The sequence below is a fragment of the Delphinus delphis genome, chromosome 8 (assembly GCF_949987515.2).
Source record: "Delphinus delphis chromosome 8, mDelDel1.2, whole genome shotgun sequence".
In the NCBI taxonomy this organism is placed as follows: Eukaryota; Metazoa; Chordata; class Mammalia; order Artiodactyla; family Delphinidae; genus Delphinus; species Delphinus delphis.
Window position 1 is genome coordinate 15,040,947 of NC_082690.1, and position 17,157 is coordinate 15,058,103.

General features: G+C 55.7%; 1 protein-coding gene across 3 annotated transcripts in view; it reads left to right on the forward strand.

The window, feature by feature from the left end:
- The window catches only part of NECTIN1 (nectin cell adhesion molecule 1), a 68,492-nt gene extending 63,045 nt beyond the window's left edge, over positions 1-5,447 (forward strand). For all 3 annotated transcript variants that reach the window (XM_069540907.1, XM_060017791.1, XM_069540906.1), the window contains one exon: positions 1,147-5,447. In XM_069540907.1, the coding sequence (XP_069397008.1) occupies positions 1,147-1,697 (551 nt within the window). In that variant the 3' untranslated portion in view covers positions 1,698-5,447. The remainder of the gene's footprint in view (positions 1-1,146) is intronic.
- Positions 5,448-17,157: the final 11,710 nt, after the last annotated feature.

Sequence of the window (17,157 nt, forward strand, 5' to 3'; positions counted from 1 at the left end):
GGGGGTGAGCTGGCAGAAACAGATTCCCAAAGGCCAGAACATATGCCCAGATTGACCGCCTCCCTTGGCCTGAAGAGAGGAGGGCTGAGAGCAGCCGAGGTCAGCCCTCCAGGCCTGCCCTGGACCTGCCCACCGGCTCCTCCTGTCCAAGGCCAGCCGTGGTCTCCGGTGCCACCCTGTGGTGGTGCTGGGAACCGCCTCCCTCAGCCTCACCTGGGGACCCCTTCGGCCTCTGGCCCGACCCCACTGGCAGACAGACACCGGCCCAGCCTTCTCTCCCTGCCCACCCACTTCCTTTCTCTTTTCACCTTTTCTGCCTTTTTGTTTCTGCTCTGTCCTCAGTGTGTACATATTTGTACACACACGTTCATCACATCAGCACGTGTGTGGGCCGGTCGTGACAACAAGGGTGTATGCCGGCACGCGTGCTCGCTCGTGTGTACTTGTCATCTTTGCCGCTGACGTACTCTCATGCGCCCTTTCTGCACAGCCGTGCTGAGCGTCTTGTGCTCATAGCCCAGCTTGGCTACACCCTGGCCCCCACCCTGCCCTGCAGGGCCAGACTGCAGCCAAGAACCACGGCCCGGGCGTCTGGCACTCACGGGGCATCTACGGGGCCAGCACCTCGGAGCAGATGAAATCAGGCGTGGGGCACCCGGTCTGCTCCAGGCTCCGAGTCTCAGAAGCCAAGGTGTGGTGCTGGGGCGCAGTGACGTTTGCACAGGCTTTTGGTGCAAGAGAATCAACGACGCGTCATTGGCTGATGGCCTCGGACAAGTTATTTGACTTCTCTAAGCCCCGCCTCTTCGTGTGCCGGAGGGAAATTAATAGCATACTTACTTCACGGGGTGTCATGGCGGTGACTGGCGTCTACTGGACCCTGGGTCGTGGGTGGGCTGGCTCCACATCCAAGGAGAAAGTCAGCATGGGGGCTCTGGGGCTACGAGGCTGTCTCTGCCTCCCCCTGGCCCCAGCTACCCACGCTGCAGCGTGTTGGGCTCCTGGATGGGTGGGGTGCTGGGGGGGGCCTTCGGAACTGGAGCTGGCCTTGGGCCCACTTCTTGGCTTTCCCTCCCCTGCCACCCCTGCTGACTCCCCAGGAGCAGACACTGACAATGTCCCCCTCCATCTCTCTTCCTCACCCAGAGTTCCCCTACACCCCGTCTCCTCCCGAACACGGGCGTCGCGCCGGGCCGGTGCCCACGGCCATCATTGGGGGCGTGGTGGGGAGCATCATGCTGGTGCTGATTGTGGTCGGCGGGATCGTGGTGGCCCTGCGCCGGCGCCGCCACACCTTCAAGGGCGACTACAGCACCAAGAAGCACGTGTACGGCAATGGCTACAGCAAGGCCGGCATCCCCCAGCACCACCCGCCCATGGCCCAGAACCTGCAGTACCCTGAGGACTCGGATGACGAGAAGAAAGCCGGGCCCCTGGGCGGCAGCAGCTACGAGGAGGAAGAGGAGGAGGAGGAAGGCGGAGGGGGCGAGCGCAAGGCGGGCGGCCCTCACCCCAAATACGACGAGGACGCCAAGCGGCCCTACTTCACGGTGGACGAGGCGGAGGCCCGTCAGGACGGCTGCTACGGGGACCGGACTCTGGGCTACCAGTACGACCCGGAGCAGCTGGACTTGGCGGAAAACATGGTTTCTCAGAACGACGGGTCTTTCATTTCCAAGAAGGAGTGGTACGTGTAGCCCCGTCTGCAGAGCCCCTGCCCCAAGCCCACACCCGCACGCCCCCTGCCCGCCCCCCACCGTCCACTGCCCCAGGAGCTCGGCAGAGACTCACCCAGCTGCTCGGGGTACCTGGGAGCCCAGGGCACACGACCTGGCTTTGTTTTGATTTCCTCCCTGCCCCCCCACCCTCCCCCCTGGTGTGTGTTCACTGTGGCTTCGGTGTTGCTGGTACCTTTCCTCCCCTGACCCCACCTGCCTCCCTCCGCAGGGAGCCCTAGTCCCGTCTTGTGTACCTAGATGTCCCCTCCCGGGTTTGGGGAGACAGCCCTCCCCTGCCCCCAACACTGGAATTTGTCTGTGTCCTCTCTCTGCGAGTGGAGGGCTGAAGGGGCTCCAAGAGGAGAAGCCCCCTGCCGCCGACCCCAGATGCTGCTCCTTTTTCCCTGGGAGAGGGAACCCGGCACCCCCTCCCCCATCCCACCGTGAGCTGGAGTTCGGACCCCGGTCGAGGCAGCCGTTGTGCCCAAGGGGGAGGGGAGGGGGGTGGCTTTTCTGAAGCATCCAGGGTTGTCTTTGTTTGTTAAGGGAATCAAGCTGAGGTCCCCACCTGAGGCCTTGGGCAGTGTGTTTACTTGGCAAGGTTAGTTTTACATTTGTTTTCCTCATTGGCCTCCAGGGAGTTAAGGTGGCCCAGCTCTGGTGTGTCCCTCCTCTTTACCCCAGTCTGCTGCCCACATAATGGGACTCCAGGTAGACTCTGGCCCACACTTCCCATACACTTCTACCAACACGTACACACACTTACACACACACACACACACACACACACACACGCGCGCCGCTCATGTCTACCCCTGTGCTCCCCCTGGGGCCACATGCCTTACCCAGGCTGGACACTGCCCAAGGCCCACCTCTCTGCTCCACCTCTCCCCCTTCCTTCCAGCTGAGGATGGGGGCAGCCTTCAGAAGCTTCCAGTGAGAGCTGGCACTAGGCCCTTCGGTGCCTCCACCCTAGCATCTCAGGCTGGCTCTGAACTGCTCCTTATAGCGTGGAAGTTTCTTGAATTTCTCCCTATCAATCAAGTGCTAGCAATTCTTGATTCTCTTGGGGAGTCAGAGCTGGGATCCCAGAAGGGAATAACCTCCAGGAGCTACAGGTGAAGGAGGATCAATGCAGAGGGCACCGGAGAAGGAAGCCCGCACAGTAGGAGCTCTGCAAACACAGGCTGATAAGACTCTGCGGAGCGCAGGTAGCTCCTGGCCCACAAAGGCCGATGCAGCTGCTCCGGGCCTGCCAGAAGGTGCGAGCGGAGTGGGGAGCCAGGGATCCTGAGTTGAAGCTCCTGCTCGCCACCCTCCCCGTCCCGCTTCAGCCATCGCTGGTCTCCATCTGGATGAGGTGGGGAACCCTGGAGAAGCTTTCCCTTTGAGTTGTAGATTCCCTTCCTGAATGGGGCTCTGGGTCCCTGTCAATCACCGGAGACTGATGGTCTTCCCCAGGATACCATGGAGGAAGGCCCCGCCCAGCCCCTCATTTGCTCCCCCAGCTCCAAGTGCCTCAGTTCCTCCATTTGCCTACCCCATCCCCCCGGCACTCTAGATGGGAAAGACCCTGGGATGGGAGAGGCAGGTTCACGCCTGCCCATGAGGATTCCAGTGAACTCAGCCCAGGGTGCAGGGGCTCTGTGGGATGGCAAGTGTCGGGGGGAGTTAGGCAGACCACTCTGTGCCCCACGGGCACCAACCCACCCTGCCATAGGCTTCCCAAGGGAGGCGCCAGCCTCCCGCCCTACTCCTCCCCTCCCTGGTGCTGCTATGGGACCCCCAGCCAGCTCCATCTCTGCCCTGGCAACCCTGGACCCGCCAGCTGGGTCACGCTCCTCCCCCCAGCCCCCACTGCCCTCGCCCCAGCCCAGACCACCCAGTAGCCACGTAGCAGAAGTCTGAAGCCATGCCAGCCCTGGGGCGGTACTCCCCTCTCTTGGCATTGGGAGTACTGGATGGGGTGGAGTTGGGAGAAACTTCTGGGGTCTTTCTAGCCACAGGGCAGAGGGGGTGGAGGAGCTGGGCTGCATCTCCCAGCAGTAGTAGTGTCCCCCCCCCCCACCCCAGGGCAGAGGACCTTTTCCATGTTACATCACTACCCCATCCCACCTCACACCACCCTGGCCCCTCTGCTTGGTCCCCTTGCCCCCCAGGCAGGAGGAAATCCCAGGGGCCTGCCTGATAGAGGCATTCTCTGTCCCCTTGAAATCATAAGACTGAAAGGACTCTTCCTCTGTGTCTCCTTTATCTGCACTGCCACCCCCTCTTCCTCCTTATATGATGGACTTAGGAGGCCCCCGGGCCTAGCCAAAGCACTGAGTCCCCCTTAAGACACCTCCAAGCCCTCCCCTCCAGCAAAGCACAAATTGTGGGGTCCACACCAGATGTGTGGGCCACGTAGAAGGCTCCTGCCTCGGCAGGGACCCATCAGCAGCGCGCCCAGCAAGGCAGCTGCTACCCGGGGTCAAGAGTCGGCACGAGGCCAGGGTCAGCACTTGGGCCTGGGGTGACAGGGTTTTCTGTGCCCCAAGTTTGTGGGGCGGTGGGTACTACTGCTGGGCCCATAGCCACAGCCGCTGGCACAGGGAAGGTCTGGCCCAGCAGAGAGACGAGGACGTCTTGCTTCTCCGTGCCCCCAACGTGAGCTGAGCTTCTGCCTTTGCTGGAAATGAAATAAACTTGGTCTGCATCGTGCCAAGGCCTCCCCACTTGTCATCCTGCCTCTTGTTGCCCTCCCCGTCCTTGCCCGCCCCCCACTCCCCAATACCCCTCTTTCCTTAAGATTTTGATATTGTTCTAATGTGTAACAACCCTCTGAGTCCCCTTTGATCAGAAGCATCTGAAGAGCAGCAGCGTGGAATCAGGGAACACAGGCGCGCACGTGCAGCTGCGTCAGGCCTGGCCCGTGCGTGCACGAGGGCGCACACCCCCCGACAGACCCAAGCACAGGTGCCCCAGCCCCACAGACCTGCCAGGGGGCTGGGCTGGTCCTGCTGAAAGCCCTTCAGGAAAAACTGATTTCCCAGCGCTCGGGCCATAAGAGAGACTCACGGGGGCCCTGTTTCCCAGGCACGTGCCCCCATGCCAACCCCCTCCCGCGTGCCCGAGTCACTGGTGCAATAATTTTTCTGCCGTCCTCCAAGCAGAGGAATTGGGGATTGTGTCAGGTGGTGTGGGCAGCTCACGTGAGAGGAGGGGAGGGCTGCCAGGCCTCCCAGGGGCCAGACGGAGACCTTCTAGGCCTGACTGCCACCAGGAACCCTCAGGTGGGCCCCACCAGGCCCCAGGCCCACGGGGAGACGTGCCCAGGCCCCTGTGCCGTGGCCCAGGCGGTGAGGGCTTCTGGGACCTCGCTGCTGCAGCCCGATTGTACGGCCAGAGGAGCCTCTGCCCCACCCGTGCTGCTGCTTTTCTGACTCCTGCTGTGAGGAATGGGATTCTTGGCCGGAAACAAACAAACAAACAAAAAAATGGTTTTCTTTTTTTGTATAAATGGAAACAAAATCCAGGAGAAGCTGCCCCCTCCCCTCCCCCCGGAGTGTGATGCACTACCTTTGCTTCAATTTCTTAGTCACTGTTTTCGTCTTTGGTCCCAGGGACGGCCCAGCAGATTCTCCTGGTTCTAACCCAGGGGGTGTTTGCATCACCCCCTTTTACTTGTATAAAAAAAAAAAAAGATGGGTTGAAAAATGTACTTTTTTATAAATAAAGTCTTTAAAACAACCCCGGTTGCTTCGTGTCCCTCGGGAGCTGGGCCCTTCCCCACGGACCTGGGGGCAGGACAGGGTACGCGGGGATGAGCCGGCACCCTAATGCAAGGAAGGCAGCTTCCACCCCGGGCCCCGTTCCCATGGCTCTGGAACACTGACTCGGACCCCGGAGGAGCCCCCTGCCCAGGCCAAAGGAGCCCCAACCCGCCCTCTCGCGGGAGCCCCAAGGGCAAACGTGAGGGTCCTGCCTGAGTCCTCAGCACAGCTCCCGGGCTGCCACTGAACCGCCTTCCACACAAGTGGCACCACCGTGGACAGCTGCATCGGGAGGGGTTGGCCGCTCAGACACAAGCAGGGAGCCCTTCAACATGCGGCCTGAGAGGCTGGGGACCGATGGTGCGGAGGGAGTCCCCTGCCCTCCTGCCCCAGAGCTCCTACTCAGGCCCCTCCAATTCCCCTCCTCACCCCCCCCCGCCCCCCCACCGTCCTGCTCCTTCCTGCCAAGTCCCCTCCTGTGGCGGTTTGGAGAAGAAAACCAGCAATGTCACACCTGTCGTGTTAGATCCCTGGGGACAGGGCAGAGACGGGAGCTTTATCCTCTCATCTTTTGGGAGGATACTGCCGACTGCATCCCCCACAAGCTCTCAGAGACCCCGCCCCACCTCCCAGGGGGCTGATTGGAAGGAAGGTCTCCTAGTTCCTCGGTTACCTCGCCCCTCCCCGCTCCAGCACCATCTGCTTCCCATCTTCTGGGCTGGAATGCAGGACAAATCGATCCAGGGGTGGCAGTGGCAGGGGCTTCAGTGACTGCCCCCTCCCAGCCACCCCCAGCAGCATCTCCTTTCACTGAAATCCACACCATACACCCCTGAGAAAAGGGGGTGGGGACGCTGGAAGCCTAGGTGGCTGCCCGGCAGCAAGCACTCCCGCCCATCTGGGGCAAGACCACGCCCTCCATACATAGGACTGGGGCGGGCGGAACTGGCGGGAGCACGAGAAGCCAGCAGCTGTTGGCAGCTGGCTGGGTCCCTCACTGGAAAGTCAAACCCAGCACCTTAGACTGTGTTTGGATGTCGACACTCGAGTGAGATGCAAATTGGTTGTTTAAGCGGTCACTTCCTCAGTTCTCTAGGCTGTCCATTTAAGTTAATTTTTAATTTGCACAGGCAATAAATGCTTAATTACATTATTAATATATTGGAAGAGAGCAATGGACAGAATGTCCTAATTGGCATTTAACTAGAACGTTCCGGCAAATTAGGCAAGACTTTCTCCGGCAGCCGAAGGAGGGCAAGCCAATTAGTCCCAGGCACAGCCCCATCCCCCAAGATACCAGGAGGCCAGGACACACGTAGCTTTCTAGTTGAGCTAGGCTTTGGAAGGACCTTCTGCTAGTTAGGCTACTTCTGCCCAAACTTCAACCCTTGCCCCTGTGCTCCACCCACACCCTCAGCAGAGCAGAGGACAAAACGCTGGATGGCTTGGAGACAGGATCCACCTGAGAGGCCAAGGTCCCCCTGGGGTGTGCCCACCATTGCCTTACCTCGACTGTGGGCCCAGAACTGAGATAGCTGGGCAGCCAAAGCTCCTCTCTGGATACCAAGGAGTCCTCTCTCCCATCCTCCTTACCTTACCCTCTGCAGATGGTTAAGGGAATGAACTTGATGAATTGAGGGATTCATTTATCCACTCATGCATTCCTTCATTTGGCCACCCTGGGCCAGGCACTGTGCGACCCTGTGACAGTCCCACCCAGAGTCCCTGGTCTCAAAGAATTCAGAGCCTCCAGGATCCCAAACCCCAAAACAGTGCCCTGCTGGCCATGGACTGAAGCAGAGCTGTGTGTAAAGTGCCGTGGTAGCACAGAACGGGAATGACTAATTTTGTTTGGGAAGGTCTGAAAGGCTTTATAGAAGAGGTGAATTTTCCCCTGGGCCTTGAAGGATGTGTAGAAGTTCCCCAGACCAAAGGTGTGTTAAGAGTATTCCAGGACGACTTGGAATTTAGCATCTTATATTAATTCTTCTAATAAAAGAGATCGTTCTAGTCCAACACACTCGTTCAGCATGTGGAGAACTGGAGCCTAGAAAGAAAACTAAGGTTTGGTAACCAGACCATCAGAACGCATGTGCTGAATACCCTCAAGGACAAGGCCATGTCCTGGGAGCAGCAGGAGGAGGAGGAATCCCGGGGAAGGGGTGGCACCAGCCTGACTCCCTTGGGGGTATACTAGATGCGACCCAAGGCTCAGTACCCCTCCCCCACGGCCCCAGAATAGGACAAACGCCCATGGGGTGTAAACTGGGCTTTTGGGAGCCACACTTGGTGTTGAGTGGAACCATCGGTCAGACAGGGCCCATGGGGAAGACTTCCTGGAAAAGGTGGTGTGATTCGGGTCCCGGTGCTGATGTAGTTTTTTCCCACACCACCGAGCAATCAGCTCAATTCTAACAGTATTTACCTGGAGGTAGCATCCGATCTCACAGTTCAGGGCTCAGTCGCACAAGACTCCTCCCACTTCAGCTGCTAATCACGAGTCCAGGGTGTTACCTGTGCTTCTGACTGGCTGGCTATAAATCAGAGGTCCCCGCGACCCCCTCCCTGCGTTCGATTAATTTACTAGCGCAGCTCACAGAACTCAGGAAACCGGTTTACTCGCTAGATTACTGGTTTAGAGTAAAAGGATCCCACTCAGGAACAGTTAAATGGAAGAGATGCAGGGGGCAAGGTATACGGGAAGGGGCGTGGGGCTTCCATGCCCTCCCAGCACCAACCTGGAAGCTCTCCAAACCTGTCCTTCCGGGGTTTTATGAAGGCTTCCTCACATAGGCATGACCTATTAAATTATTGGCCATTGGTGACTGAACTCAATTTCCAGCCCCTCTCCCCTCCGCAGAGGTCAGGGGTGGAGTCGGAAGCTCCAAACTTGGTTCGTTTGCCTGACACCCAACCCCCATCCTTAGGTGCTTTCCAAAAGCCAGCTCATTAACATAAACTCAGGCGTGGTGGAAAGGGATGTCCTAAGAATGACAAGACACCTCTCTCACTCTTATTCCTTAGGAAATTCCAAGGGCTTTAGGATTTGCGCCAGGAACAAGACGAAGGCCATATATACACTTCCTGTTAGAAGTCAGAATATCACAGGTGGTATCTGCAATGGTTTGGAGGAATGAGAGGCACATAGGTTGGTGGGAAAATGGAAGAGGAAAGGGCTCTGTGAAAGCTGGAGGAGAACAGCCAGGCCCTGCTCCTAGACCCCCTCTGTCCTCTCCCCACAGCCAGACGCTACTGGGGAGCAACGCTTGGGCTCCAGCTTGGTACTGGCGTATAGGGCCCCCAAACCCTATTTTCTGCCTCGGCTTACAGGCCGGATGGCAGAGCCAGGCCAAATCCCAGTCCCCAAGCCCAGCATCAACTCCCAGATGAGAAGCTGCAAGCACTGCCCCCTTCCCTCCCTCCTCTCTGCCAGCCACGCCTTCCCTAGCTGGAGGGCACCCTCGCTGCATTGCCTTGGGCCACATCTAAACTGGCCCTTCTGGCCAGACTCATCCCAAGCTAGGAAAGGTATAGGAATGGCCTTGCTTGGCTCAGGAACCAGCCCCAGGGCATCATCAACCCACACCGCAGGCTCCATTGAGCCAGGGAACTAAACCCTGGACACACAACCCAAATCACCGGGGGATTTACAAAATCAAATATCCAGGCCCCACCCCCAGGCCAATAGGGTCAGAGCTCTAGGGTTGGGACCCAGACAGCTGTATTTTCAACAAGCTACCCAGGAGGTTCCAGTGTACAGCCAGAGTCAGAGCCGCCGGTGTGGAGGCAGAGGCCGTCCAAGGTGTCAATCATGAGGAAGAGGCACGTCATGAGGTGGGAAACTGGGACTGAGGGGTGGTAGTTAGGTGATTCGGTGAGTTAATACACATAGAGTTTGGGTACCAAATATGCTCTATATTGTCACCATCATCAATCATCTTCATCATCGCCATCCTCATCCCCTCTGAGATGGGATCCCGGATGACAGTGACTGCAGTGGAGGCCAGTCCCTGGAGGCAAGTAGGGAGCCAGGGTGGACCCGTGATTGTAACACTAACAAAGCAGGTTTTCTGGGTTTAGAACATTCCCCAGCGCTTGGCCTCTGCGCACCTGTGAGAGGGAAAGTGGGATCCTGAGTTCAAAGCTCAGGCAGGCAGTCTCGCAGGCCCGCCCCGAATGGGGATGTCGCTCCTCAGTGATCCCACCTTAGAAGAAGCCAATGGGGTTGATGAAGGACAGTGATAGTACCCTTAGAGTCCAGTTCGGCAGATGAGGGGGGACCCTCGGAGAGAGACAGAGGGAAGGTGGCACACCGGGCCCCGTATGCCCTTTCCTCCTTGCCCAAGGTCTAGCCGAGGGCCCCTCCAGAGCCTTCTCTGAGGAAGGTATTCCATTCCACAGGGAGCAAAGACCTTTGGGGGAATAACTGACTCACAGACCGGCAGGCTGGGGTGCCCTCAGCCTGAACTCCTCCCACCCACTGTCCCCTCAGTTAGTGGCCTCAGCCTCGAGAGAGCCTCCATGGATGAGAAAAGAGTCAGCAAGTGATAGGACCACACAAGCTGCCTTCCTGCCAGGCTGTAAGCCCCTGGAGGGCTGGAACCCCATCTTATTCATCCTCAGCACCCAGCCCTGGGTGGACAGAGTGGGTGGTCAGTAAAGGTTGAACCAAACGGAACTCGTCCAAGTGAGAGTCAAGAGATCTTGCAGGTGGCATGGCCCAACCTCCCCAAGGCAGGGCTGTCCTCCAAGCATCCCAGGTGCCTCTGGAGAGGGGCACCGCACTGCCTCTAGAGCTAAGCCCTAGCATCAAAGGGTAACTTCTCCATTCAGACAAATTTCCCTCCCCTAAGTTTCACCCATTGGTCTAGGTATTTCCCTGAGAAGCTACATGATCTGGCCTTCCTAGGACAGTCCTTCAGGTATTTGGAGATGATTACTCCCAGCCCAACCTCTTTTTCATATGATTCTCCCTCTGCTCTAGTCATCAGGCCACTTAGCAACACATCTGTTAGGAACCTGGACTTAGGAGTCAGGCAAACCTGGGTTCAAGCCTTGGTGGAGTGACTTGTTGTGAGTTGACTCACATCAAAAATCCCAGTTATCTTTGGACTTTGGGTGTTCATAATGTATCTCTGGAGGTTCACTGATTGTAACAAACGTACAACTTTGGTGAGCGATTTTGGTACTGGTGGCTGTGAATATTTGGGGGCAGGGGGGTATATGGGAAATCTCTGTGTCTTTCAATTTTGCTGTGAACCTAAAACTGCTCTAAGAAAAAAAAGAGCCTTTAAAAACAACCCCATTACTCCAGCTGTTCCTGAAGAAAACCCATTACCAGCTCCCTCCCGTTCTGAGGGCCAGGGAATACATGCTGTTTCCAGGAACTGATCTGACCAGCAGGCGATGGGGGTGGAGGGGTGGGAGACTCTCTGCATGTCCTCCCTGAACCTGGTGTGCTCTCTCTTACTCTGTGACACGGCCAACCCAGCTGACCTCATGGTGATGGTATGGAACACAGAGGGGCTCCGTTGTGGTGGTTAAATTTCCGGATGCATGGGTGGATGGATGGGTGGATGAATAAACCTTTGAGTCTTTTTCACGTGTGCTGCCTCTGAGCAGACCTCTCTCACCTGCACTTGGGCTGCCTATTTTTCTCCCGAATGTGGCGCTTTTCATGTATCTCTGCTCTGTTTTATCTTAATGGCAAAGTCAGCATTTCAGCCTGTTGGGCTCCTTTCAGATGCTGGTTCTATCATCAGTTGAGTTCACACTCGACATCTATTGAAAACCTGGTAAAAGGAAAGAGGCAGGGCCTTAGGGTCCATTGATCTCCATTCAATCCCTAGTCCTACCACTTGTCCGCTGTGTGAACCTTAGGCGAGTTGCTTGCTTTCCCCCAGCTTTATTTCTCAATCCATGTGAACAGACTGCTGGGATGAATAAAGATAGTTAGAGAGAGAGAAAGTTAGTTGTAAAGCAGATAACACCGGTACCTACCACAGAGGGCTGCTGTGGGGATTAAAGGAGAATCATCCCTTTATAAAGCACTTAACACAATGCCTGGAACAGAGTAAGTGCTCGGTTAAGCTAGGATAATATTAGCTCTTACTATTATTTTCCCCACTGTGCAACTGCCCTTAGCAGCAGCAAATTGCAGCATGGAGACAGAACCTGTCATAGAGACGACATCAGGCACTCGGACTCTTGACAAGTCCAAGTAGAATCCCAGCTCTGCGCCTTCCTGGCTGCGGGGTGACCATCCCCTTAGTTCCTTTCTCCCTGATTTGCATCATCCCACGCAAAGACCCACCAGCTAGTGGGAGGGACACAGGCATCAAGGGGCTGCGATGTGCCCCTCAAGGGCACGGCTTTGGTGGGGATTCCGATGCTAGGTCACCGCCAGTGGGTGGGGGACTGGGGCCAGCCATGGGAACAGGAGGCCACAGTTACTCCAGAGCAAAGGCTTCCAGCATACCCTCCAGAGTTTCGTCTTCAGGAATGCCCCAGAGCCGCCTGAGGTGGGAGGCAAGAGGATGGGTCTCAACTTTCCACTGTTTTACTTTCCAGGATTCTGTGTCAGGTTTTAACCCTTTGTTATTTTGAACTTAAAGGAAAAATTGTATTGAGGGATACAAACAGTAAAGTGTCAAACCTTAAGGGAACAGCTCCACATTTTTATAACCATGTTATATGTATACCCTCACGTCATCAGCCCCAGATCAAGTCACGGAGGCTCGCTCAAGTTCCCTCTCAGGCACACACCCCCATTCTGGAACTTCACATAAATGGAATCATGCAAAGCGCGCACTTACTTGTGTGCCTGGCTTCTTTCACTCAGTACAATGTCTATGAGATGTACCCGTGCAGTGTGCCTCTCCTCGCTGTGTAACGTTCTATCGTGTGAATTTGCCACAATGTAGTCCTCTATTCTGTCATTAGTGAATACGTGCGTGGTTTCCAGTTTGGGGCAATTATGAATAAAGTTGTTGCAAACAGTCTTGTATGTAACTTTGGAGCACTTAACACTCATTTCTGTTTAGAACGGAATTAGGATTGATAGATACAGCCAAACGGTTTTCCAGTTTATGCCCCAGTGTAAGAGGGTTCTGATGCCTCCACTTCCTTGCCCACACTTGGTATCATCTATCCTTCTAGGTTTAGCCATCTGGCAAGGGCATAGAGGTACCTCGTGATTTAATTTGCATTTCCCTGATGACTAAGGATGTCAACACTTTCATATGACTATCAGAGATTTGGAGTTCTGAAAGGGTCCTAGACTTAAAAAAAAAGTTTTTTTGGAAAATCCATTGTCATGCATTCCCTGGAGGATGGGTTAGTGTCCATCCAGCCACTCTGTGGTCATCTGGGGACAGGTCCCTGTTCTAGGTACCTAGGAGGCCCTGGGGAGGCGGGGACAGGACAGGTAGAGCCAGAGGAGGAGGGAGGATGGTGTGTGCTCTGGAAGAGTCCCAGAGTAGCAGGAAGGAAGGGCCAGCCATTGGCAATCGGGAATTCTGACACAAGACACAAAGCAATGCCCTGTGGCTGAAATGAGCTGTCGAAGTGTCACGATGATGACACTGGGTGGAATTAGCTGGGAAACCTTCATCTGCTCCCCACGATCGATTCCTAAGCAATGCAGTTTTCCTGGAGTTTCACCAAAAAAAGGGCAGGAGACTGTGAGCCACACCCAGATGGGCTTTTCGCTGATGATGACAATGGGTTGGCAGGGAAGTGCAGGTGGTCAGGGCTGGACCGAAGGCAGGAGGCACGTAATGTGCTGGAAAGATGCCTGGACTGGGAATCAGGAGGCTGAGCTCTGCTTCCTCTCTGCCACGTCTCACCCAGTAACTCTGAGCAAAACCCTTCGCCGCTCTGATTTCATGACTTTCTACGTGTGGAACAAAGAACCGGGGAGATGGGAGCTTGGTGGCCTCTCCTGGGCTACCCCTGGAGACAAAGCGGGGCTGGGGTGAGAGGTCCCCTGCAGCCCTGACAGTGATGAATCACCACGCCCCATTCCATTGCCTCTATCTACTGTAATTGATCCTGAGGCCAGGTGTCTGGGGCGATAGTGAGCAGGGGTAGCTTCCAGAGGAGTCTGGCTTGCTGCAGGAGGGGAAATATGGCGGAGGGTGGGCAGCAGCCCCCTCACTGGTGAGAACACCCCACGCCACCCTCCTCTGCAGAGAAGGGACGGATTTGCTCTGCTAGAAGAGCAGAGATCCAAGCCTTTACAAGGTCTGAGCAGAGAAGCGGTCCCCACTGGGAAAGCCACAGTGGGAGTGGGCTCCCCATGTCTCCTCTGACAGCGTACTTAGGGGGTGTCAGCTGCTATGTGTCTCCAGGGTTTTCCTCCGGAGTTCACCCTAGAAAGACTTGGAGTTTCGTTCAATGAAAAGTGTAGGTCCCTTACGTGCAGCTCTTTCAGGAGACATCACAGGCTCACAAGGGAACTGGGGCCCAACGCTGGTTGGTACTGGCCTTCCCGCAGGCTCTGGGTGAGAACGGCACACAGGAACCCCCTGATTGGGAAGACTCACCCTCCAACACCTGCTGCCTCCTTTTAGGTGTTTTCTGCCATCACCTCCCAGCAATCATCCTCTCCCTTCCTGAGCCTGGGTCCTGGGGTGCCCTGCCCTTTGCCCTATCCTTTTGCCCCTACAGCACAACACGTGCAGATCCCAAGCAAGACATCTATCTACCTATTTTAGAATTATAGACCATTAGAGCCAGAGCAACCTCAAAGATCATTTGCCCCAACCCACAACTGGGGAAATCGAGTCCCAGAAGGCTAACAACGGTAAGAATTCCTTACATTTATATAACATTTGGAAATTACACAGTGAATCAAGGGCTTTTACTAGGAGCTAAGACTTATAATATCACTCACAAGTGTCAAGCACTGTTCAAATTACTCTATGATATTAAATCCTTACCTCAGACTTAGAATTACTATTACCATCATTACCAGAGAAATGAAGAGAGTTGTCCAAAGTCACAGAGTTTGCTGGGCTTCGAACCCAGGCGGTCTGGCCTCAGAGGCCATGCTCTAACCATTGTACCACCCTTCCCACGGCCTGCAGCCCTCCTAAAGGGCAGAGTCGTGTCCTGACAACAGAGTGGGAGAAGAGCCAGGAGAGGGGGCCACACCAGCCTAACTCCTGGGGGGATCCTGGGCCTGACACAAGTTTCAGCACACAAAGCAGCAAGTATCCCAGGCGGGGATTGACTGAGCTTGTGGGAACCACGTTTGGTATCAGATGGAGTCATCAGGGGCAGGCGGGGCTCACAGGAAAAGCTTCCTGGAAGAGATGGTATCAGAGATGACTTTGGAAAACGAAAGTGATCTGGAGAAGACATAGAATACCCAGCGTGGGGAGGACCTCCAGGTAAATGTTTGCATCGGGAATCAGTTAGACTAGACCAGGCGCTTTGGGTAGCCGGAGGGCACTCGGCACCCCAGGATCCTCACAGCCAGCTGAGGAAGTCAGCAAGGAACCCCATTTAGCTGATGATTAACCCGGGGCTCAGGGATGTTAAATGTTTGGCCCAAAGTCACACAGGTGGCGGGTGGTTGACTCATAACTTGGACCCAGGCCTTCTGACTCCAAGCCAGGTGCTCTTCGCTCCCTACTGAACCTCCCATTGAAAAGAAACAAAATGCCACCATGGTCACAGTTTTACACCCGCTTATAACTTACGAAATGTGTGGCACACACACAGGCCCCTTTGAGGTGGTACTCCGGGACCCCGAAGCACGGCCTAGGCACACGCAAGCATGGGTGGGCGGGCCCAGTTTGGGAGTCATACAGACCTCGGTTCAGTCACCAAATCTGTCTCTTATCAGCTTGGTGATTTGGGGCAAGTGGGGTAAATAGAGACAATAAGGCCTACTTCGCGGGCTGCAGTGAGGGGCAGGTGTTACGAGGCACGTGGCCTGCGCACAGGCAATACCATCCCACACCTCCCCCACCCAGACGCCCACCCCCAATCCAAGTCTGACCTCTTCCAGTGTTCTTCCCAAGAAGGACCCAGAGTCCAGGTGTCCCCTGTTTCTTTTCTTGAGATTGTTTTCCCCTCAACTGGAGAGGGGTGAACAAATGTATTCAAATCTCTCGGGCTTGCCATGGTGCCACTCAGAGAACTTGCCAGAACTAGCTGTTCCTCTCCTCCTCACCTCCCCAGAAGGGTCCAGATCCTGAAGGCCTCCAGATCTGCTGCGTCTTCCGAACCCCTGGCCCCCAGCGACCCCAGGGCATTGGAGCTCATCCCCCCCCGCCAAGCCCAGCGCACCCCCTCGAAGAACCAGAGCTCCTCCTGTGTGTGGTGCATTCCCCACCTTGGCAAGGCTCAGAGAAGCACCATTGAATTTCACAGCATTTTAACGTAGAATTTCCATATCTAAATCCCCTCGTTTTGAGTACTACTCTCAGTATATGCTTGATTTGAGAGATCTGCCACAAGGAGAGGGGTCCTGCAGAGGACCCCTGCCCAGGATGGACAGACAGCTAAAACATCAACACCCGTGACTCGCAGGGAGACAGACACAGCCCCTCAGCTCTGGCTCTTTGCTTCCAGAATTCTAGCCTTTTCAGGTCTCCTTCCCCACCCAGCCCCTCCCAGAAGCCTCAAGAGCCCCCAGTTTATCTGGCTAATGTGTCCCTCTAGAGGTGTTTCCACTCTCCCTGCTGAGGCCCCATTAACTCCAGAATCACCTCCAGCCACCTCCTCAGTACCCTGCAAATGTGGTCCAACCCTGGAGGAAGGGGCAGGTAGGGGGCATGGGCGTCCACGAGAGACTGAGTCAGGAAAGAAGCACGGGCGCCCTGAGGGTGGAGCAGCTCTGCCCTGGTGGCTCCACATGTGGGTCCCAGCAAGTGTGGCCTCCACTTCCCTGTGACCTTGGGAGAAGCCACTTCTCTCTTGTCCCTCAGTTTTCTCGTTTGCGAAACAGTGATGTTAATCCTTGCCGTGCCTAATTCCTAGGATTACACCAAAGACTCCAGAACGCCAGCGAAAGCCCTTTTGTAAACCGTGAAGTTCTATGCGGAAGTGAAGGACCATCATTATGTAGTGAGATGTCAAGGTCATTCCCCACCAAGGAAGCATCAGGGCCCTGCTAGAATACCTCCAGTGACAGACCTCACTTCCTCCCAGGGCTTTCTGCCCAAGCTTTCTGCCAGCAGCACTGACCTTCGGAGATTTCTAGTGAGTCTGTGGCTAGATGGTGAATTACCTTAGGAGCAGAAGTGGGTCCTCCATGAACTTGGCCACCCCTGTATGTTTTTATTTCCTATTCTTCTTATTTTCCTAGTAACACTCCTTTTGGAAATGGCTCATCTTGCCCCAGATAAAATAACATGGAAGAAGTTTATCCTCATAGGCAGTGACTGTTGTAGCCGGAAGTTTAGGCAGTAGGTGAGGGGGGGTGTGGGGACCATTATGGGTCCATAATGAGACCCATGGGACCCCTCCCCAAAAACCAGAGCCTGTTCAGAGGGGGAGCAGCGGGGAAAGAGCCTGAAAGAGCTGGAGATGCAGCCCCTTCCCCGGCCATCCCTCAAACCGTGCAGGGGAAGTCCTGGGCTTTGTGGGTGGTGACGGTCCCCCTGGGCACCCACCAAGACTGGGACGAGTGATGGGTCCCCAAAACGGGGAGCAGGGGCTTGGACGATAGGCTG